The sequence below is a fragment of the Athene noctua genome, chromosome 1 (assembly GCF_965140245.1).
Source record: "Athene noctua chromosome 1, bAthNoc1.hap1.1, whole genome shotgun sequence".
NCBI lineage: Eukaryota > Metazoa > Chordata > Aves > Strigiformes > Strigidae > Athene > Athene noctua.
Window position 1 is genome coordinate 142,073,911 of NC_134037.1, and position 23,904 is coordinate 142,097,814.

Sequence of the window (23,904 nt, forward strand, 5' to 3'; positions counted from 1 at the left end):
CTATTCATAGTGTTACTGTGTGGTTTTTTTCAGAAGCTATTAAATGTATACATTATTTTCACAGATCCAACAGAGAAGGTGACTATTCAAGTGCTGACACAAAGTAGTATCATTAAAGAAGGCGATAACATCACTCTGAAGTGCTCAGGAAATGGCAACCCTCCTCCACAGGAGTTCTTGTTTTACATTCCAGTAAGTCCTGCCTCACTGTCACTGCATGGTGAAATACTCTGTATCATCCTTTCTACAGACATTGCTACATGTCAGCGTATACGTGATTTTTATAACAAATGAAGGAAGGAATTCGATGCGACTATAGCTGCAGATAGGCATTGGTCGTTACATCAGACTCTGAGAACACCTCACCTGAGTTGGCAAAATATTTTGAAAAAACTTCTCCTTCACCCCACCCCACCTGAAAGTTTTGGGGTTTGGACCTGCTGAAAATTGCTAGGCTTCATTTCCCATCATCAGATGTTTTGATAAGAAACAGTTTTGGCTAAAGCAGTTTAGCATCTTGAATAAAACCATCTCATCTGTTGTTATAACAGACAAAGATCTGGCAGTGAAAGTACAGGAAATTAATTCAGCCATTTTTTGAACTTTCACAGATGAATCTTTGTGCAATTTCTTTTCTTTAGTTAATTAATTAATTGTTTGCTGGCATAACAACACAGAAAATAATGTGTGACAGCACAGGAGAAAGTGTAGTACAAATCTGTCAAATGCATAAAACACAAATTGAGAAAAATAAAAGGCTTTGGTACCATTAATCTTCTTAGTATTGGTGAAATCCACAGAGAGATGTGGCCTTACATTCTAAGATTCCTAGTCCTGCTTCCATATCCTGCTTCTCTCCTATTTTATATAACTTTTTTTGTTCCTGTTGTAGTAGTGAGCAGAGCTGGAGAGGCCAAAAGCAGTGGCATGCTTTCAGGTACTCAAAAAAACGCAGGTCGCCCTTTGAACATAATCCTCACCTACTTTGGACTCCTGGCATGTTTGAATTGCTGAAGAGCAGCAAGGGAAACTAGGAGCTGAAGTCCTTTTATCTCAGGACAGCCGTTTAGATTCAGTGAGTCATCCTAGGAACTCCCTATATGGCAGGGAAAAAAGTGTATGGTATCTCTCTTTGCTCCACTATCACAATGAGATAGCTAAACACCCAAGGTTGTCTTATCTTCAGTCTTCCTGCTGCCTGATACTAGTCCTTTCTCTCAAGGAGAGATGGAATTGGTGGTTTCTTTGCAAGGTACACAGGTATCGTAAATCTCTTTCTGGATTCAGAGATATGCATTAGGGTTTCACTCTGTGCTTGTTTCAAAGCTGGTCTAAGTCAGTCAGTTGTAATCAGGGGGAAGCTGGGGAACTGGACAGCCAGAAAGCAGCACTTGCAGATAATTCAAAACATCAGTTTCTGTCGATAACTGCATGTAAGGTGTATATCCTAACTGTCAATAACTGCATGTAGTGTAGTCTCCATACCATGATGTGGATAGAGCGAGGTTTGCTTGTGCCGTTTAAGCATGTGTAATGCAGTACACTTCATTTCATGATTTTTCCTAAAATGAATACATCATTTCAGATACAGATTTAGAAACACAGTTTGTTTCACTGTTGTGATTTCTGCAAGGCTCTTATTTGTAAACTGTTTCAGTCTTTTGTTTTCTTTTTTTTTTTCCTGCTAAACTTTCAAATTTTGTATTTTAATGTCCTCTTAAAATAAGTTAGTCGCTCAGTTAAAAGAGTAAGCTCTTAATTGTAGGTGTTTTTTAGAATATGGTGTTATACAGGAAATAAACCTTAGTATTATTAATAGGTAGCTACACTTCAATGATGCTGTGTCAATACATATTTTGGAGTATTTCACCATCCTTATAATAAAAGAAAATCCTCAATAAAAAGTAATGCTTTTAGCATATAGTTTAGTCCATATACAATAAGTATTTTCTTTCCCATCCACAGGGAGAAACAGAAGGTATAAGAAGCTCAGATATGTATGTAATGACAGATGTGAGACGAAATGCAACAGGAGAATACAAATGCTCTCTGACTGACAAAAGCATGATGGACTCGACCATCATCACTGTACACTGTAAGTCATTGTATTTTGTACTCCTGGTTAGGATACAAACCTATCTTGGACCTTCCAGTTAACCTTTGGGAGAATTGAATGATGTGGTTGGTCTGAAGTAGTGTCAGGTCATTTTTATTTTTTCTAATGTATTTCTGTTTCAAAACCTTAACTTTCTCAATTCATTGGCTTAGATATAGACTCACTTTATGTAACCTTTATATAGTATATGCACTATCACATACAGTGCCAATTCTGTTATTTTATGTTTCACTCAATGTGAACATATATATGGCAAATTATTCTGCTCCAGCTGTTCCTTAGAATGTACTCAAACACACAAGCTGTCCCACAGTAGTATCACTGAAGGTCAAATTCACATTAGTCTGATGTCCTTTCATCCAGTTGATGTTAATGTGTAAGGAGTCTAGAGAAGAGATAGGAATTGATTATGTTCACATTGGACAAGCTGCTTTTTTCACTTTTCCCAGAATCATGAGAGCTCCAGAGCTCAGTAAAGTTTCTTTAGCTGGATACTAGAGTATTTACTCATGCTGTTATCGGCAACACTTTAAAAGCAGCCATCGAACTGGTTGAACCATTGAAGCAAGGGTTGCTTTTCAGTGGTTGCTTTTAATCTCCTTATGTGAGAAAACAAGAGAGGAACTCTTTCAAAATTTGCTGTACTATCACAGTCTGCGAAATGAGACTAAAGACAATGGTACTAGGTTTCCCCTAAAAACATTGATGATCTGTAGTCTTCCCAGTAGCATAAATACCTTTAATAGATTACAGCTTCAGAGGAACATAGTGGATAATGAAGTTCAAAGGCTTCCACAGTAGTTATACTTTACATAAAAAGAAACTTCATGTTTGTGTACTTGGTTTTGATATTTTTTTCTCTTGGAAGAGGTACAATGCATGCAGAATATATCTGTACATGAATAATTACACTATTCCATTTCATGGATTATTTTGCATTTAATAAGGTCATCTGCTGTTTTCCTACCTGTCCCTTCTCTTTGCCAAGAGTCAGGGTATGTAAGATCTAAAGAGAGCTCTGTACTACTATCAAAGGTGGCTTGCTGGTAGTTTTCTGTGGAATAACTGACCCTTTTATTTACTCCAAGTGAATTGCATGTCTACTTGTACTTCCATAAATAGTTACTCTAAAGAATGGCTTCCTCAGCTCCAAGTTATTTATAACAAGCCAATTTTCCTTTCTCTGCTATTTTGTCTGCGTGTCAGAAGAGCTTTACTACACGAGAGAAGCATGTATTTTCTTGACAGAAGTCTTTCCAGTGTTGGTAGCTAGTGCAGCTACTCAGAGCTCATAGGTTCAGTCTAGTACCCTACTGCTTTACTTAGTGTTCGTTTTGTTTTTCTTAAATACCTCATTTTGCTTAAGTGAGGCACAGTGGCCTTGGAATAGTTCTGTATTTCCTGAATGCCCGGACCATGCCCTATTTTTAAGCTACTTCAGTGTCTTGCCTTATGCTGGTCTAACGCATTTTTGCAGCATGTTTTCTTGTAAGGAGGACTCCTCCGAAAAAGTCATAGAACTTAGAGATGCTTTATAATATCCTTCTTCATCTTGCAGTTGCTTACTTTATATTAATTTTCCAGCATAACTAAGTAGTTTTTAGTGCTTTCTCTTTCTAATGTACTTACATAATTTTGGTGTTAGATCTTCAGATTTTTTTTATGCTTCCATGATGGTTTTTGTCCTTCAAATAATATTTATGAATGCCTATCAAATCCTACTTTTTATCTCTCTTTTGCTTTATTGCTTACCTTTTCACATATGGATGAATATTCCTGTCTATGCTGTTACACTGAAAAAGCCTTCATTCTGAGTCAGGGCTTTTCATTTCCTCACATCCAATCTTGGCACTTTAGATTTTTTTATTTTCATGTAAAAAAAAAAAAAAAGAAAACCACAAAAAACCAAACCAAACCAAACCCAGACAATATAATAATTTTAGTTTAAATCTGTGAAACTATTTATAGTAATCTGTTACATTTCAACTGTAGTGCTTTTTCCCAAACAGATTTTATTGAGTATTATAATTACTCTGGTTCCTTTCAGTGTCTAGGGAGGGAGAGCTGCTTGCTGATATGAAAATACATTAGCACATTATAGCCCTTAAATATTTTTGTAGCAAAATATTCTGGCTCAATACCAAGCTCTTTTTTTCCAAGATGAACGTAAACTGTGAGATTCACAGAAAGATGAAAATAGACAATAAAGCATCTGAGTTACCCATAATGCTTAGGGAAATAATTTATTTATAAAGCAAACTGAGGAGGGAAGAAATGGTCTCCCTTCCTTACCCAGAGGACATAAGGGACAAACTGAGCTCTTGCCCCTCAGAGTGGGTGCAGGATCTGTGCAGCAAAGTCCCAGTTTAAAGTCTGGCAGAACTGTCTGCTTGTACTTGGCCTGATTTGTTCCTCAACAGAGGGAGCAACAGAACAGGATTTATGTTGTAGGTTTGGTGGTTTTTTTACCCTAAATTGTTAATTTTCTGCCAGCTCTGTTCCTTGAGTGAGTTTGCCTAGGATCAGATGAGCAGAAGAGGTAGGGGGTCAGGTCAAAACCTGTTTAAAGTCACTTAACCTGCTACAGAAGTAGACCCTGTGCGAGGCAAGGAAAGCACCTAGCAGTAGAGGACAGGTGTACCTTCCCCACTATGAAGAAGCAGGTGACTGTTTCAACCCACAGTCCCTTTTCTTTATCCTTGCTATAATTGTTTCTGTACATAAAACCTGGTATGGAGCATGGCTGTGGAACAACATCTTGGTGATGCTTTCTGTTCTGCTAAAATGTGTTTCTGGGGAAATAGGTTTGCAAACCTTCCAATAAATTAAAGGTTTGAGAAATTTGCCATTTGTCTTTCTCCATAGGTATTTTTTATAGTCTTCTCTTGTGCTGCAGACTCATTGAAAATACAGGGGAATCACCTTTTGAATGTTGTTGTATCTATTCTCAGTATACTAGGAGGAGTTTCTGGTTGTCTGCTTATGTGTGTGGGGAGTTCAGACTACAAGCAAGTGCTGAGCGTAGTTTTCCCAGTCATAGCACAGTATTCCATCAGAGACCTCCTTTAAATGCTGGCAGCCTGTCCTATATGTGAAGTAGAGTTTCAGAACAGAAATGTTTGCTCCAGTCTTCCCGACATTAATTCCATATCTCTCTTACATGATGTGGTAATACATGCAGAATGCACTCTTTGTCTCTTCTCTGTGCTACTTGGTATGCAAAGACAGCACTGAAATCAATGCAAGACTTCAAGTGAGACCACATTAAGAGCTAGCATATATTGAAAATGGTGCCTGATGAGAAGTTTGTTCATGAAGAACATTTCAAAGCCAAATGGGAAATGTATGGAAAACTCTTGCAACAAAGTTTTTATTTCAATGGCAAGGAAAATTAATTTTGACAGTCTTCTGTATGCAGGAAATAATTTCTCCTCATCCTTCTGTACCAAGAGGAGATTATTTACTAATGGAGCATGTAAGTTGGAGAGGTAAAAGTATCTAATACATCACATTTCTTTGTGGACTCTACATATAACTGGCTGAACATTCATCCAAATCAAATTTCTCTATGTAGAGCTCCTAGAGGAGGTCCTATGTTAAACAATAGCTTAATTCTGTACTGGCCTCATAAATCACCTTACAAATATTGCTCTGGGCTATGCAGTTCATCTCACACACTGTAAATTGTCCTGAACTTTTGTAGCAACCAAGACCACTGTGTGAGAGGGAGTGTAGTCTCGTAACACAAAAAGCAGGGCTGGGGAGGATGCTACCCTGGAGGAAGACGGGGTTGAAAGATTGCTCTGGGCTGTGTCAGTCTTGCCTGAGGTGAAGGCCAAAAATTTATTTATTTTCTGCTTCCTGTGGCATAGGGGAGAGGAATCCCTCCTGTATGGTCGTTGGTGATCTCTTGGGTTTGAGGTGCTGTCTTGCTTCAAAGAACAAAAGGTTTAAGTGCATGTTGCAGGAGAGCCACCCTGAGGGGAAAAAAATAAAACAACTTGGCTTTTTCTTCAGCCACCCCTCTTCCTTGGTGCTCGAGGGTAACAGCAAGAATAAGCACATCCCATACACCATCTGAATCCATATACAAATGCTCACTGCCTGAGACTTGTCTTTATTTTAATTTCTTTTGTTTTTTCTCGTCGAAGCAATGGTAAGATCTTGAGAATCTCATTAGTTGGTTGCGTTTACTAGTTTGGGGAGGCAGGGGGAGAAATCCCCATAGAAATACAGAAACAAGATGCCATTTTATCTCTTTGGTGAGATCTTTGCTTTACTCATGCACAGATGAAAGTACATTTCTTGTGACCTCTTGAACTAGGCATTAGACTAATAACACAGATAATAATGCAGACTTAACAGTACAGAATGGACCCTAGTTGTTCCCTGAAGTTCTGCCTTTAGTTAGAGTGGTGTTCCCAGGGCAACCATTGAATGAAGCCAGTAGCTAAGTTCACTGTTTTGTTAAAGAGAACTCACTGTTTTCCCTTTCCTCTACCAACTGTGATTTTGCCTCAAGATTTTTTAAACTCTGCTTAAAAGCCAAAAGGATGTTTTGCAGTCCTTTTCCAGCAAGTACTGTATTCGTGATGAAATCATGTGTGCTTGCTATTTGAGAGTGAGTGTGTGTGCATCTGTGATAGTCGTTCAACCAGACAACTTGGCTTACAAACAAGCCACTGTGAGAGGGGAAGCAAAATAGAGGTTTAGCTTGGCAAACTCTGCTTTTCTTTCAGTGTAGGATTTTTTTTAAAAAAAAAAAAAGAAATCACTAGCCTGCCAAATCCATATACGAAGAAAAATCTAGAGCAGTCTTTCCTGATCTTTCTGTTGCTGGCTCTCACCCTGCCTTGTGTCAAACACAGCTGTCACTGACTGCAATTTCCCTGGAGCCCAAACAGGTCAGGCAAAGACTGGGCTCTGAGTTACACAAAAATGGCTTTTTAAGTTACAAATGAAAACAAATAAATGAAAGGGTCTTGTGTGGCTTCCCGAGACTATAATTCAGACTCTTCACCCCTTCATCAATATTGTGTTTTGCACACCCTGTACTGACCATCCTCATCCTCTCCAGATCCTGAGGATAAAAACCAACTTGTTTTATCAGATTCCAGAAAGTTATCCTTTGTCCTCCTATCCTCTTCTACACACCTACTGTTTAGGTTAATCCCCATCTCCACGAGTCCTACCCTGAAGATACTTTTCTACCTGGCCCATAGCAAGCTACCCTCACAGCAGTCTGTGCTTCCCCTTTCAGGAGGCACATACTGCTATGTGAAGTACTCCTTCAGCTTCTTGTACCTCCTCTGTCACTCATTCAGCAGTACAAGGTGAAAAAAATTTATCCGTCTAGTGATTAGTGAGTTTTGCTTTTCCTTTTAGCCTATAATTGCAGCAAAAACGTGAACGTTCTGCAGTGACTATTTTAGAATAATTCTCTCTTCTCCCTTACTTGTAAAATTGACTTAGATTTTATTGAAGAAATGAAATCTTGAATTTAATGAGTGCAATTAGTCACATTTTCTTTCCCTGGTAAGCCTTTGAAATGGGCCAGGCTTTCCGAGATTAACTTTTGACAAATGTTCTTTCTATTCCAGATTTGGATTTGCAGCTTACTCCTAGTGGAGAAGTCACAAAACAGATTGGAGAGGCCCTGCCTGTGTCATGCACGATTTCATCTAGTAGAAATGCAACTGTGTTTTGGATAAAGGTCAGTAATTCATCTACTTCACACTTCATCTGAGTGTTCGCCTCTTCATATTACTGCTGCTACTTCAGTGTTTTGGAAGGAAGGAAGGAAGTTGTTCACTGGGCTTTTTAAAGAATATTGTTAAAGTGGGTCTTACACATATGGCTAAAATGAGAGCCACTGACTCAAGTTGATGACTAAAAATCAGTTACTGTAATTATTGGCTCAGTTTTCAAATGGAGAAAAGTAATGCCTACTATAAAAAATACAACTTTTTTTAAATGTTCTATATAAGGCCCTTTGAGAATCAGGTCCCTCTAAGAAGGAAAGCCCGTTTGGAGGAATTCAGAGTCATTGATTGTTTTCTCAGAGGCAAATTTGGTCTTGGTTCTGATAAACATAGTAAAAAACCGAGGCATGTTGAGAGATCGTATGTTAGCAACTGGTGTTCAGTTGCTGGTGAAAAAGGTAGCTGTCACTGATGGTGGGTTTAAATTAAACTGCTGGAACTAAAAACAATGATACCTGATGGTTTAGTAGTATAGGTTGATCTCATAAGCCTGGCCTAAAGGAGAGTTGTCTGTGTTTCAGACAGTTTATACCACTAGTGGTTTTGGCCAGCCTACTAGAAAAGCTCCGAACTATTAATTGATCCCATCTATGCCCTTGATTTGAAAGCGAAGTCGTTTGAGAAGGAGGGAGGTAGCTTTTATAAATCTCCAGTAATTTCCATTTTTCATGCTGTTATGTTGCCATCAGCTATTCAAATGTAGTTATTAAGGGACACACACACACACATTTTAAGAGTAAGGCTCTAATTTACTGCGGCATGTGAAAAATTCTGTTGATAGCAGTCACATTTGTAATTTAGAGGTTAATGTATTCTGAGCTAGAATTCACAGAGATTAACTTCTTACTTTATCAGGACAATATCAGAATGCAAACAAGTCCATCATTTTCAAGTCTTCAATATCAAGATGCTGGAAACTACATCTGTGAAACTACTCTACAGGAGGTTGAAGGGTTAAAGAAAAGAAAGACACTTAAACTTATTGTGGAAGGTAAGGGAGCAGATAGCTATCATTATTAATTCTCCTTTTCAAGCAAAATGTTTAATTGTAATACTGTTCTTACAGGAAAACCTCAAATCAAAATGACAAAGAAAACCAACACAAATAAAATGTCTAAAACAATTGTCTGCCATGTGGAAGGTTTCCCCAAACCAGCAGTGCAATGGACAGTTACTGGAAGTGGAAGCATCATAAATAAAGCAAGTATCTTTCTTATTACTGTATTCACCAAAAGATAGTGCATAGGGGGTGCAATTTAAAATCAAGGAACATTTTCCAGGTAGTGAGATTGAAGAAACTAGGTCTGTTTCATTTATCTAAGAGAAAGGTTAAGTGATAGCTGTAGCTACATGGTACTTACATGGATGATTTCTGATGATAAAGGTCTATTGAATAGAGCAGGTGAAGGCACAGAAGATCCACTGGCTACAAGCCTAACCTGGAAGGAAAAATAAGAGGTTACAAATGACATACACGTTTTTAAGTGAGGGTACTTAGTCATTTTATCTGGGTAATGTGGTGATTTTGCCATTAAATAAAGAATTTACAAATAATGATGGAATTATGGAACTTACATTAGAAAGCAAATGGGTACTTGACATAGACATTAACTGGGTGGAATGTAATGAAATGTGATGAGTACAAGTCAGAAAATACAGTCAGTATAGTTCCTTACGGGCTTTGCAGTTTTTATCCTGATTTTTATAGTTGGTTTTGTATGGTTATACCTGTTGTTTCTCACTGGAAATAAAACTATAATGCAGTCATCCTGGGGGAGAAATAAGAAGTACTCATATAGAGCAGGAAAAGTACCTGGAAAATAAGCAAACTGAAGTATTTTCAGATTGATTACCAAATCACATACAAGGCATTGCCACATTTTGCCTTAGCTGGAAAAATAAATGAGACATCTATACAAGCAGTCAGAAACTGGAATTGCTCCTGTAGATTTCATTACTCCATTAGGCTTTGTTTTAATCCTGTAGAAACTATGTATAGCTGTCAAAATTTGTCCATTTACTTGAAGCTCTATGGCAGGTATTGTCTTGAAACTATATAAATGATTGAAAATAATCTTCTCTGGACATTGTATTAACCTAGGAATGACATACATCAAAATTATGAAACGACTTCACATCACTATTATGGCATAGCTACTGCAAGTACTACTAAATATATGTATCTTCGCAAAATAATGTTTAGTGTGGAAACAACTTGGAAAGCTAGAAAATGGAAAACTTACAGTGATTATTTTTCTTATAAAGACATAAATTAAAAACAGTAAGAGGGAAAGAAATGAGACCTTATGAATTAGATTTTGGGTTTTTCTTTAAGAATTTTTTCACTTGGAATATTTTTTAAATAGTCAAAAGAAGCAAAAGCAAGTATAGAATGTGCTTGACTTTCTCAAAAATGCATCTTTATCAGTAGTCTTACAGTGCACACTACCAAATGTGGCTCTAACTGGATGTCGTGGCCAAAGTGATTTCTTGCAAATATTCACTTTACCATTTAATAAAATAATGCATTATTTCTATTGCTGTTGATTGGAACACTGAAATATAGTTGAAAGTAATTTCCCTCTGAACATTTTCAGTGTGTAATATAGGTAATGCCTTTTTCAAGGATACTAATCTTCATTTTTTTACCCTTTCAGACAGAGGAGACCAAATACGTTAATGGAAAATTTTCCAGTAAAATTGTAATTGCTCCTGAGGAAAATGTGACTTTAACTTGCATTGCAGAAAACCAGCTAGAAAGGACTGTGACCTCCCTGAATGTCTCCGCTAGTGAGTATCTTCTAAAGACTTTAAAGTTATAGCAGTCACGTAAAGTACCCACACTTCACACTTGTATGAAGAGTAGGTCTGCATAGTAATGTTGATACCAAGATATTTAACCTTTTTGTCTTAAGTCAAGCAATTGTAAATCCACTCTGGATCAGTAATACATAAAATTTATTGATAGCTTTCGGGATGAAGTCACTCAGTCTTCATGGCTTTTTTGGCTAGCTATCTCATGTATGCAATATATTCTTTACTTTTTAAAATAATCTTACAAAATAATCATAATACTACAAAAATATTGCCAAATAATACATTATTTATGAGACAAAAGTCTTTATTTGTTACTAAATTAGCATCATCTTTTAGTCCCCAAATTCCAGTTTACTGTTACTGGTATGACTTGACTCAGAACAGAAATCAGCCCTATGGGGCTTTAATCAAATGTCACTTTTCAGTGATGAAAGGTGCTGAGAAACTACAGTTTGTGGAAGGGTAGATTAGTATTACAGGTTTTGAATAAGATTTTCAGTTGGACATATTATAGTTACAAAGGAGAGACTTCTACTTAAAGATAAGATTAATTACCATGTTGTTTGGCAAACACTGCATTAAGTTTCAGTGTTTCTGTTGTTATTGTAAACAGGTAATTAAAGGTGATGTTCAGGTACAAAACACTTTGTCTTTAATTTTAACATTTTTCATTTCAGTAAGTATTCCAGAATACGATGAGCCAGAGGATAGAAATGGTATGTATGGTTTTCTATCTCCATAAACCTTTCTGTTGATTGTCTCAGTTCAAGACCTGTGTAGCATCACTGAACAACTTCCACAGTCCCTCAAAGCTGGACTTGATTTGAAATAGCTGGTGCCATGATTGGCTAAGAACATGACTTTCTGAATCTTTAAATGTGTTTTAAGAACAATGCCTACTTTTTTAAAAAATTTTGACTTTGACCCCTTTTTTTTGTTTCTGATGAAAATTCTTTAGAAATGGTGTAATGGTTTACTTTATCATAGGTCACTTCATTCATTAACTTTTCTTCTTTGCTTCAGATGACAATAGCGAAAAGGTTAATGACCAGGCAAAGCTAATAGTGGGGATTGTAGTCGGTCTTCTGCTGGCTGCTCTGGTTGCAGGTGTTGTCTACTGGCTCTATGTGAAGAAATCAAAGTAAGAATTTATGGAAAATTTGATACTGAATTGAAAAAAGAATAATGATAAGCAGAAATGTATGTTTACCTTTTTTCCCTCCTGCAGCATTCCAGTCGTCCGAGTGGGGAAAAGTTGTTACAGTGGGTGCATTTAATAGAGAAAGGAAATTTGGTACCTCTGAGCGACTTGTCCTAATGCTTTACAGGACTCACCTCCTGGAGGTGGGGTTCCAAGACTTTTCATAGATCACCTGTAATGAGGTTATCTTTCCTGACAGCCAAGTCTGTGCTGATTCTTCCACTTAAATGCTGTACCTACTACTTAACTTGGGATGTTATCTCTGTGTGTACTAGCAACTGTCTTCATTTAGAAGTTGGGTAGCTCATGTGCTTTAAAAAGGGAATGAATTACAGAATAAGTCTAAACCATCTCAGGGAGCAGAGAGGTCCTGAATGCATTTGTTTATATATACTTTGAGAGCTCTGAAGTAAAATTGGTAAAGATAGATCTTGTGTTGCTGAAAGTCCAGAAGCTATCATCAAAATCTGTACGTTTTAGCCATCCCAGTCATAGAACAGGATTCGCCAGGGAAGCCTGCTTGCTTTCAAATTTTTTTATTATCATACAGGCGGCTTGCTTTAAGCAGGATGATCTCAGAAAGTAACCATGTTTCTTCGTCCTTTTAAAGATGACTATGACTGTATGCCATTTGACCTTATCCCCATTTGTCTCCAGGGAGAACTGAGGGCAGGCTTGCTCTGTGAAGGGTTCCTTACAGCTGCTTCTTAACAGGGAAGATTAGGGTAGTTATGCATAACATGCACAAATCAGTACAGGTATAGAAACAATCTAAAAATTCAGTCGTTCTTTCTATGACCTTTCATTAAAATTAGATCAGATGAGATTTAAAATATATCAGTGGTATTCTATTATAATAAATGTGTTAGCATTGATAGGAAAATACAACAAGGAGTTTTCGATCTCCTTGAAAAAACTCTCTTTTTTTGATAAAATGTGAGGATTTTACACCAGCCATAACAAAGCAGGTTTTGGTAGTTTTTCAAATAATCAATTGCAATAAATTACCCAAGTGCAGAACCACGTTCATAGAGAACAAGAGAAAAAAATTGTTTTGCAAAGCTTATGCTTCTTTTGGTAGAAATTAAAAAGTAATAATAGGGTTGAGCTTCTCCTCCCACACTATGCTACTAGTGTAACAATGTCTAGAATAATTCTCTTTTTTGCTTTTGAATATGAGAATGTGGAATCATGAAACTGGTTCACTGGTTTGGGGTTTTTTTGGAAGAGGTGGTTTGGGTATAAGGAGGGCAGAGAAGGTAAAGTATCTTGTGCCATTATGTAACGTGGGGAGAGATAAGAATTGTAGAGTATAGCATGTCCTTTGCTAAGTTTATGACTTAAGATAACTCTTTCAGCTTCAAAGATAGGATACAGCATATTCTAAAATGGACAACGCTTCATGTTCAACTTCTCTTCTACAATCTCTGAGTAAAAATTAGAGCTAGTATTGATTAGACAGGTTCACTGGGAACCAGATAAAAATCCCTTTATAGTTAAGTAATAGTCTCCACATTTGATACATGGTTGCTGGCCTCTGAAACCCTTAATTGATGCATCATCACTGACAATCTCCTGTTCTCAGCATTTATTTGTTTGATCTGTTGTTATCCTCCCTGCTTTCTGCATGCCATACTTGCAAGAGCAAGCAGACTGTCAGAATAGGTACTGACAGTTTTCATTAAGAACTATAATGTAGAAATCCAAGTAGACCTTGCAAAAAGCACCTTACACCTTTTAGACACAATCTGTGTCTAATCACAATCCCACCATCTCCATACAGGCCAACAGTTAGTAGTTATTTTTTGAACCCACCCGTGAACAGTAACTCACCTAATCTCTATCCCCAAAGTGACGCCAAAGGAAAGTCTGAGAAGGCAGCAGCACAGAACTTTCCAAGTCTGCCGAGGCAAGAAAAACATTACTTTTTTTCATTATTGGTGTTGTGGTTTGTATAATCTTCTATTGTCTTGTCATCCACACTAAGTAGGAATTATACTTGTAGCCTTGGAATATATTCACAATAAATCACTCATATAGTTATTCACTGCCTCAGCTCCACTTGATGCAAAAGCTGATTATTGCCACATATTCTTTTCACTATGAATATTATCCCATAAATCACGGACTTATCTGTATTCCACATCCTGCAACCAACTCCCTCAGGTATAAAGAGGTGAGGCTACCTACCCCAGCATGCCATGTTTCTCCTTCATCTGAGCAGAAGGCCAAGTACTTGTTCCTCAGATTTCTCCTTTTTTCTAAAAAGGATATCTTAAACTAATTTGCACCAAACAGAATATAAATTAGCACTTCAGAATCTTTCCAAAATGTTTGTGTCAGACCTCAGTTGAGTGATTTTAGGACACCCATCTTCAGTAAATCCTTCATATATGAAATTTTCACCTTGGCAGAAACAGCTGAGAGTACAGCAGAAATTAAAGATTTAGAAAGAAATTAATTCATCCAGTACCCTGTCCTGTATCTCTGTTTTGCAGGCACAGAAGTTTTACATGTAGATTGGGCCTTTGTCCCATTTTTGCTCCTTGGGTATGGTGGTGCACAAATCTCAAGTCACATGAGGCTAGATCAAGGTTAAAGTGGTTTAAAATGCAGTGAAGGAAAATTCAGCTGGGCAAATTGAAGCACAACAGCAGTCTTAAGATTGTTCATACTCAGAGCACACCAGACTCTTGAAATTCTTCTTAGGTCACAGTAATCAAGAATGTTACTAGTTTCTCTGAAACTGAACATTTGAAGCGTAACAATTCTGCTGTTCAAATACTTTACAGAAAATAAGCATATGAATCTAAATGTGGCAGGCCAGGTAGGAAACTTGCTGTATGTTTTGAACAAGACTCAGCATTTGCGGGTTTTTTTGTGCAGATTCCCTTCCAGAGAAAAGACAAAAGTTACAAACATCACTGAAAGTGTCAGTTCATGTCACAAAAGAGGCACGAATTAAAAAAATGGTCGCTCATTTCTCGATGACTGAAATATTTTTGTAAGATCTCTGCCTTTTTTCCTACTGATGGACATTTGAAAATAATAGGAGGAAGTAGAAGGGGAGATTGGGGTATTAAGAGAGCTTGCAGATACTCCAGATTTGCATGTATGAGACTGTTAGCTCCTAGAAAATATTTTGCAACAGTGCAGTTGAATGTCTAACATGCCTTTCAAAAGTAAGGCAAGCTTTAATAAAATGTGTGGCTCTTGCTTCAGCACCCAGAACTACACTGATATGTATTCTCTTAAACGTCAGTATCACAAGCTTGGGTAACAAGGACAAGAGCATTGCAGATTTTCTTTCTTGAAGAGTGTTGAGGGTGAGGCCTAGAGTTGTGAGGAGATTAAAAGAAATCAGGAATTAAAACCCAGTACTTTCTGGGTCATCTGTATGCAGTCTGTATTTACAGCAGGCAAGACAATTGAGATGGAAAATGTTCTTTATACTAAGAACAATGCTATGAACTGTATCTAAACAAAATCCCTGAAAATAACGGCCCATCAGCGCACACACACACACTCTCAAAAAAACTAAGTCGCACTTTGGTGCTACTTACAGAGAGATTTTGATTAGGATTCCCTGAGGATAATTATTTTCCCGAAGAGCAAGCATAGATAAATGTAAAATATGAGTCATAATTTTAGCAAGAGCTCGGAATGATCCATGTTTTACAAATGAATTTTTAAAAAAACCCAAACAGTTGAGAGGCATAAGTAAACATACAACCAACTTCTCACTCTTCAGAAAAACATGGCCGGAGCATGCTAAGGTGTGGGCTTTGTTTGTGGGGCGGTAGATAATGTTAAAGTGTGTGAGATGGTCTGGGCAAAGTGGGCTGTCTTGCCCTTTTTGGCAGATCCTTATGAATATTTCTGTCCATTTGGACAGTGTTGCGCAGTTGCTCAGATATCATCGGGAAGTCACTCCTGAGGTGCAAATGTAGCAAAGCTGACAGGAGTTAATGCACAAAAAAAACCTAAGGAACAACTGTTGTTGAATGTTTAGCTGGCAAAGGACCATTTGTCCTGTGCCTCAAGTCGCCTCAGGATGCAATGGAAACCACGTTTTGAGCTATTTCTCTGTTAGAAACCCAGGCCACGTCTGTCGAGCCCTGAGGATTGGTGCCGTGCCAGGGTCGCCTATTCCTCTGCTGTTGGCAGAGCACTGCCAATGGATCACACTGCTGCAACTCAATGCAAAATTGCTCTTCTGTCTCTTAATAACACTGTTTAGATAGCACTGAAAGAGGCAGCAGTATTGCTTGTGCTGAGGTGGTCAGTCTGCCTCGATACCGGTGTTTATTTGGGGAACAAAGAAAAAAAATAAAGAAAAAAAGCAAGATCACTGAACCACCAGAATTAAACTGCTGTAGTTCAGTCTCAAGCACTGAGAATCTAAATCCATCTGATTGTCAGACATGAAAAACTGCTGCTGCTCTCATTTCAAGCAAGCAGTATATACCATCCTCCAGAAGAGTTCTGGATCACCTGCCTCTTTCAAAGTCACAGTGCTGCCTTTTATATCTCCCATTTCTACCCATTTTGGCTTTAGGAAAATAGAGGTGACATTTGGTGAGGGGAACAGTTTCATTGAATGCAGAACTAAAATAGAGCACTTTAAAAATCAAAACCTTGATCACATTGCAGAATTTCCCCAGGTTTAGTCACTGAATAATTTAAACCTAATCAAAGACTAGTAATGCTCATTACAGTTCCCTCTGCTGTTAAGTGTCAGGTCATGTGAGATTCAGTCTGCTTTGGGCACTGTAAAACTCTTGATAAGAGGCCAAAAAAAAGGATCACACTGAGCCATGCCAATAGTCTATCCAGTCCACTGTCTTGTCTCCAAGAGCAGACATACACAGCTACGTGAGGGCAGACGTGCATGATCCTGCTTTCTTGCCTCCAACTCATTTCAGCTCAGGTAATTGCCTGAGTCCATATTCTCTCAGCTTTTCATCTCTTTCCCCACTGTCTCCAATTTTGTAAGACTTGTTTATGGAAAAGACTCATCAGCCACATGACAAGCCAAATCCTGTGCTCTACCTAGACTAAACATTTAATTTAAAAAATTTTTTTTAATTTTTAAGGGATTTCTTTACTGGGGGGGTGTGGGTTGTGTGGGTGTTTTTTTACTAGGATTAAAGAGATTTGTGAAGGGTTATTAAGGTTGGAGGTCAATCTCTACCAAAGCACTGAATTTTCTTCTTCACTGCATCTCACATCCTTTCCTTCTATGCACATTACATGTTTCAGGTTTTGAATACCAGAAGAAAGTAGGAAGTTACTGCACAACAGAAATTTACTATTGTAGAACAAGTTGCTCTGTGATACAGTCTCAGCGTTTTTTAAACTAAATTTGCCATGATAAGCAGGAGTTCACATCTTTGCAGTAAGTGTATTTTCAGCACAGGCACCTTCCATCAGCCACACAAACATAACAGGCACTCTAAAACCAGCAGTAAAAGGTAAATGCGGCTTTGAAGCACTAAAATTTAAACCCACTCAGGAAAGAAGCTACTCTAAACCAAAAAGATTTTGGAGTGGTCCCATTCAGTGTAACTGAGGAGATTCAGGGCCCAGAATCCCGTACCCCCTGGCACTTCACCTCAAACACCGCTCCCCAGCCCAGAGAGCAGCATTTCCGCAGCGCTCCCGGAGGTGTTGAGGGTTAGGTGGGTTTGCACCCCATCAGAAGCTCTTCTGAGACACGAACTAAACTCTGCTGTCTTAACAGTACTGTTCAAGGCTACGTAGTGCTTAGCCACTGCTATCGGCCTTTGCTCAGATGGAGGATGTGCACAGAAACACTCCACTAGCAAAAACTCAGATCAGTGGTTTTGGAAGGTGCATACCTGCATGGTGTCAGCGTGACATGTCACACGATCTTGCTAACCTGTGTCTTCGTTGTATTTTGCAAGTCAGTGTCACTACAGGTCTTTACCCTGAAGCAAGGGTGAGCATATGCATGAATCTGTCACAACAGACGTTACTTTCCTGTAGGGGAAACAAATTATCCATAGAGAAAAACGCGTATAACGATAATCTGCTTTGACACAAGGGATTTACTTTGTCCCACTCAAACACATTTGCCCATTTACATTTTAAAAATTGTGGCCTTCGAAATGTTATCGCAGCAATGCAGGAATCTTTCACCTTGGCAGACAGTGAGGCTTCTCACTCGTTAAATGAATGCCGTAGTGGTTTTATTGTGCTAAATTAAACTAAGCACTTAACTCATTAATTCATCTCCACTACTTGCATTAAGGAAGACCTGCTATTTTAGATGAAGCATACCTCTTTTTTTTTCCCCCTCGAACATTTGCACAATCTCTTCTTTACCCAAAGCTCATCAGTCATAGATAGCAGAGATCTAGAAGCCAGAGTGGGTTTTTTTCGGTGTTGCCAGAATTTTTGTTAATTTCTTCTCATTTAAAGAGTTTCTATTCGGCACATACTCTGAAAGTCAATTACTACAAGTACAGAAAAGATTGCTATGTTGATCAAGATATCTTAGCCACACTTGCAAGGTTTTAGTACGCCTTAAAGCAAACTCTTGTTTATTGAAACAAGCTACACAATTAAATTGTCAAGAAACATGGATCTGCACAACTGGTTTAACCTTACTAAACGAATAATTCTGAATTCCTCAAGAAGTAAAACACACATACACAGCCAGACTGCAGTACTTCCTACAGTACTAATGCCTGTGGGGGGACTGGTGCTGTTGGTTGGAGTACAGACATATGCAAGCCTATTGCTCCACTCAGAATAGAACTCGTAAGAGTTTTATGTATTACTGAGAGGGGAGGAGACACTGTCGTTAATGTGAGGAAGGAACAAAATGCTGTAGGCATGCAAAAGTGACCTTATTTTTTCATTACAGGACAGCATCAAAACATGTAGACAAAGATCTTGGAAATATAGAAGAAAACAAAAAACTAGAAGAAAACAATCATAAATCTGAAACTTAAGAGACAAAACACGTCAGTCATCATTCCAGGTAAGCATTTCATACCGCAGTGTTTCACATATCTTTGTCCACCATTTCTCCTAGCGGTCTGTGTCTAGCGACCACAGTGGTAGCTTGGAGTCTGTTGCTCCCCTTGCAGAGGATTGGCAGCGGAGCAATTTTGACTGGTGCTCTATTAGGACAGACAGGCTCAGCCCCTGGCTGGTTAAGAATTCATACCTGCATACGCGCTTATTAAAAAAGCCTGACACTTAGACATAGCTTAGTACGTGGCTTTATTTTAAACCACATACTTGGGGAAATGAAAATACACATTTGTATAATGTATCACCTGTATGTGTGTGTGCATGTGATGAATATGAAGAGTGTTCAGGTATAGTTTACAACGTTTTGAGTTACAACTTCAAATATTTACAGGAACCTTCTTCCCTTACTGAAAGCAATAGTTTATAAGTCTTTGGTCATTCTTTATTCATCATCACTGCAAAAGGCATGAAACTTTCCCTAGAACCAAGTAATTCCTTTACACAAGATTTCACATACTCATGCTATTATCGATTTTATTCTGGAAAGAGACACTGTATATTAAGTTAGTAGCAATGAAACAGGTACAAAAGTTTCCCCAGCCAGGATCCTTATAAAATAAACTCCACACAAATAATTAGGTAGATGCTGAAGTTCTGTCAGGAATTACAGCAGCATTACAAAGCACCAACAGCACCACCCGGTGTTCACATATATATACACCACCGCTGCACATGGATGTGCCATTGCTGCATCTCTCCCCTAAGCACCCAGAGTAGGGTATTAGACCATTTTTCTGACCAACTGAGCCCATTTAAATTAACACTGTGGTGGCACAACAGTGTGGAAACCAGCTAACCGTAGGGTTCTTTGCTTAATCATCAACTGTTTGGTGGTGGTGTGTTTACAAGTGGAATTACCACATTTCATACTTAAATATTAAACTTTTTTTATTTAAAAAGAGCTGTCCTTATTAATAATTTCAATATGTTAGTATTGTCTGAAATTCTAAAGTACAGGGCACTATTTTTGTACTAAATATGCAGAATTCACTGGTAGAATGATTATGTAGTACATAAAAAGATGGAGCATTGGTGTGTGCACTTTGCTAGCAATATCACTGTTGTACTATTTTGAGAGAGGGAATTGGAAATCCCAAAATTATGCGCTATGAATGGTTTAAAAGTGGAAAATAAATTTGAATCTTGAAAAAGTTGCAGTGTAAATACCCAGCATTTCTACTGCAATTCTGTAATCTTTTTCAGTTAGGGCTTGTTTTGTTTTGGTTTTTTTCTGGACCCTGGTACCTTCTGCGACATTGCAATATTGAGGTGATTAGATGGAGCTAAAGTCAGCTGGGTGTATTTATTGAACATAGAAGTTCAATAACATCACGTGCCTTTGGTGCAATCTTTTACTCTAATTATTTCTTCAGATCAGTAGATCTACATAAATGATATAGACATAAATCCATTACTTACCACGTAGACTTACTGGATTTAGCAGGAACATATTGCAACAACTATTCTTACTGTGAAAGTATTCTTATCATTGAATGGCAGAAGAAAGTACTATTCGTGTAGCTGTCTATTTGAAGGTTAAATACTGAGTAGTTTTGTCGGTTCACATATTTTGAAATGTTTAACTGGCTTTATCTTTCATATTTTCAGAGAATACATATAGACCAATTGAAGCATGAACATGGATTGTATTTAAACATATACAAAGAAGTGACAGCTATTCATGGTTCAAGTATTAAACAGATCATACTACCAAGTTTTCAAAGGATTTTAGACACAATTATCTCAAGCTAAAAAAAAAACCAAACAACAAAAAACAAAAACCACAAACTAATTTTGGCAACAGCCATGATAATAGGTCACCATGTTGTGTTCTGTTTGAAATATTTTTTTTGTAAATGTCTGCACTGAAGATTTCTTTTTGTTTGCCTTTATGTAAATTTTTTACGTAGCTATTTTTATACACTGTAAGGCTTTGTTCTGGGAGTTGCTGTTAATCTGATGTATAGTGTAATGGTTTTATTTCAATTGTTTTTATGACACCCTTTGAGCAGGTACATGTCTAATTCTGATTGTTATCAGTGAAGCCTCTGCTTTGTAGCAAGTACCTAGTATGTAAGATTGTCTTAAAGGAAAATGTCAAACCCCTTTCTTTGAAATCACAGTAAAAAACCACAGTTGAAATCACAGTGAAGAGGAAGGGTGACAGCTGTGACAAGAATAAAATAAATTGTTAATAAAAGTGAACATTTAAAAAAACATGCAAAGCTAAACAGCCAGAAAGGGAACAAAGAGTTTCCACAAAGAAGTTTGTGTATTGAGCAAGGAACACAGTGAAAAATTCCTAGCCTATGTACAGATGGTGGCTAATAATCATCTTCTTCTCGAGCAAGACACACATTTTATTGATACGTTATCAGTCGTCTTTCATATTAGAATTAGGATAAGGGACTGGAATTCTGGGTTCATTTTGATTCCTTTATGTTATCTGCTGCCTTAAAGTACTGTACCTTTTCTTCATTTCAGAAAGATACCAGTCAGAATTGTAAACTTTTTTTAAAAAGTGGTCATATCAAAGCTGCATTTTTTTCCCCACAAAAATAGAATATATATATATATTTTTTGTGTGTTTTTGTTAACTATGCTACAGATATTGAATGCACCTTGAGATAATTTTAGTGTTTTTAACTGGTACCTAATTTATCAAACAGTACATATAATTGTAACAATGAAACGTCTATGTATCTTTAGTTACATTCAAGTTTGTAACTTTATAAACATGTTTGATGCTTGAGGGAATTTTTAGAATGGCAGTAATAAGGAAACATTTTAGGGTAAAGGGCCGATAGAAAGTTGTATTTAAGGGACGGAAGTGTCATCTTATGCGGAAGGTTAGTGTCTGGAAGAAAGCAACGGGTAGTTTTGATAGAGAGGAACAGCAGAGTAAGCAGAACATCAGGTTTCCATTTACAAATATCCAGGGAAAAAGTAAGTTTTTATAGACTGGTAGGCATAAATAAATAAATAAATAAAAGAAAAAGATGGACGTTAGGAAATGTATTTTGCCACTTTTGCATTATTTAGGGGGAAGAAAACACTGTTACTTGTAAATTTGTAAAATGTTAAATGTCTGGGCAGTAGTGACTGATGTCTTAATAAAAGCTTCCTGTAGTGCATTGGCATGGATTAAATACATAAGATGTCCTATAAACTCTATGCTGTATAAAATATTAGAGGGAAATCCTGTTATATGCCTCTAAAGTTTGATTTGTTATTGTTTTATTTGGCAAAAGGAAAAAAAAAATTATAATCTTGGTCAATATTTAAACCAAAGTAAAATGGGGGAAAAACCAAAGTAATTTGTTTTGCATGGCTAAGCCATTCTGTTATCTCTGTAAATATTGTGATTTTTTTCTTTTTAGAATTTTGTTAAAAAAATTCTAAAATTTTTAAACACCTGTTTTTCCAAAATAAAACGTGAACACACAAAAAAGTTACTTTATATACAAATATATCTTTTTCTTTTGGTGCGAAAACACTGCCAAGTGATAAACATAAAAAAAAAAAAAAAAACAAAAACCAACCAACAAAAAATGCAATGGGCATGACTCTAAACAGGAAAAGTTGTAACAGAGTCCTGTGAAGGAGTGTGCAAACATCACCTGTCTGTCTTTATAACACTACAAATAGTACTTAAATACAGAGAAGCCTCCAAAGATCTTAAGGGGAAGCATAGGGAAGGGCTGAAAATTTTCATATCACTGTCTGGGAAATACATGGGAGAGGAGAAGACAAAAAGTCTTTCAACTTCCACAGCTATGTAAAAGGAATAACAACTACTCCTCGCCTTTTGGGATTCTGCTAGATCTCCTATGCACTTTAAATTGTCAGTCCTAGGAGCTGAGTTTTTCACTGCTCCGAGTTCACTGTAGGCACGTTTCAAGAACCAAGAGCGCAAAAGAATTAATGTTTCTATCCATGCCTAAACAACAATAAAACTGAAGTATGTCCTCACTCGCTTGTCTGAAATCTCAGTTTACAAGAACACGTCTGAACATGAGGGAGGGCATGCACTTGCCTAGAGCTCGTGCTGACTCTGATCCTGCAGACACACCTCCGTAGTGTCTGCCTGGGTTGAAAAGTCCCAGAACACCCAGGGGGGCTCAGTGTGGGTGACTGGGCCTTCTTGCAGACCCAAGGGTCAGGACCTAGAGAGCACAAGCACTCAGAGAAAACCTTCTGAAGGTTGATCACACAAGTCTCCTTGTGGCCTGGTTAAAAAAAAAAAAAATCCAAGCAATGAATCTTACAAACCTGGGTTTGTACACCACTCCAGAGTTCAACTTCAGTTTACTACACACGGCAGAAGAAAAAAAAAAAAAAAAATCCCTGCTCACAAACGGTTTAAAAGCACAGCAAGGGGGAGTGGGAGAGAGATGATCCTCTTGCTTTAAGGGTGGGAAATTTGGACAGTTTGTGGTGTCTGCTCAGGAAACTGCCACTGAGCCTGCAACAAACTGACAGGTTTATCTGCATGCTGCAAAGGCAGCAGCATGCAAAATACCCCATGGCCTTCCCAGGCAACTCTTAAGTCCCCAGCAGCAATAATACTAAAATAATACTAAAACTTGCTGTACTGCAGTGGATATGAGCCACTATTAAAGCACTCACAGAGAAATGCAATAATGGTGCGGCCAGAAGGTGAGGCCTTCTGAAAAATATTCTTGGGGTCAAACACAGCAAAAAGCAAAGCATCAAGGACATCTTGCCCTGGTTCTGAGTGCTGTGGAACAGCCTCCATTCTAGGGCTTTACCACACCTACAGCTCCTGCCCTGCTGGGCTAGCAGCTGCTCAGAGCCTTAACTAGTGTTAAATGCTTACCAGACTGCTTACCAGTACAAGAAGTGATCCACACCCAATGGGCTGTAGAGTGTCCATGACTTGCCAACATCAACCCGGCACTACAGATGGCTTAGGCAATATG

General features: G+C 37.8%; 1 protein-coding gene across 4 annotated transcripts in view; it reads left to right on the plus strand.

Annotated features, from left to right (window-relative positions):
* ALCAM (activated leukocyte cell adhesion molecule) overlaps positions 1–22,924 on the plus strand; it is a 123,880-nt gene extending 100,956 nt beyond the window's left edge. For 2 of the 4 annotated variants that reach the window (XM_074898595.1, XM_074898624.1), the window contains exons 7-17: positions 65–192; positions 1,966–2,095; positions 7,717–7,829; positions 8,734–8,869; positions 8,945–9,082; positions 10,540–10,668; positions 11,373–11,411; positions 11,719–11,836; positions 13,749–13,805; positions 18,789–18,905; positions 20,570–22,924. In XM_074898595.1, coding sequence (XP_074754696.1) covers positions 65–192; positions 1,966–2,095; positions 7,717–7,829; positions 8,734–8,869; positions 8,945–9,082; positions 10,540–10,668; positions 11,373–11,411; positions 11,719–11,836; positions 13,749–13,805; positions 18,789–18,876 — 1,076 coding nt within the window. In that variant the 3' untranslated portion in view covers positions 18,877–18,905; positions 20,570–22,924. Of the gene's footprint in view, positions 1–64; positions 193–1,965; positions 2,096–7,716; positions 7,830–8,733; positions 8,870–8,944; positions 9,083–10,535; positions 10,669–11,372; positions 11,412–11,718; positions 11,837–13,748; positions 13,806–18,788; positions 18,906–20,569 lie in introns of all 4 variants that reach the window. The other 2 variants (XM_074898606.1, XM_074898615.1) reach the window with 2 other exon arrangements.
* The last annotated feature ends 980 nt before the right edge of the window (positions 22,925–23,904 follow it).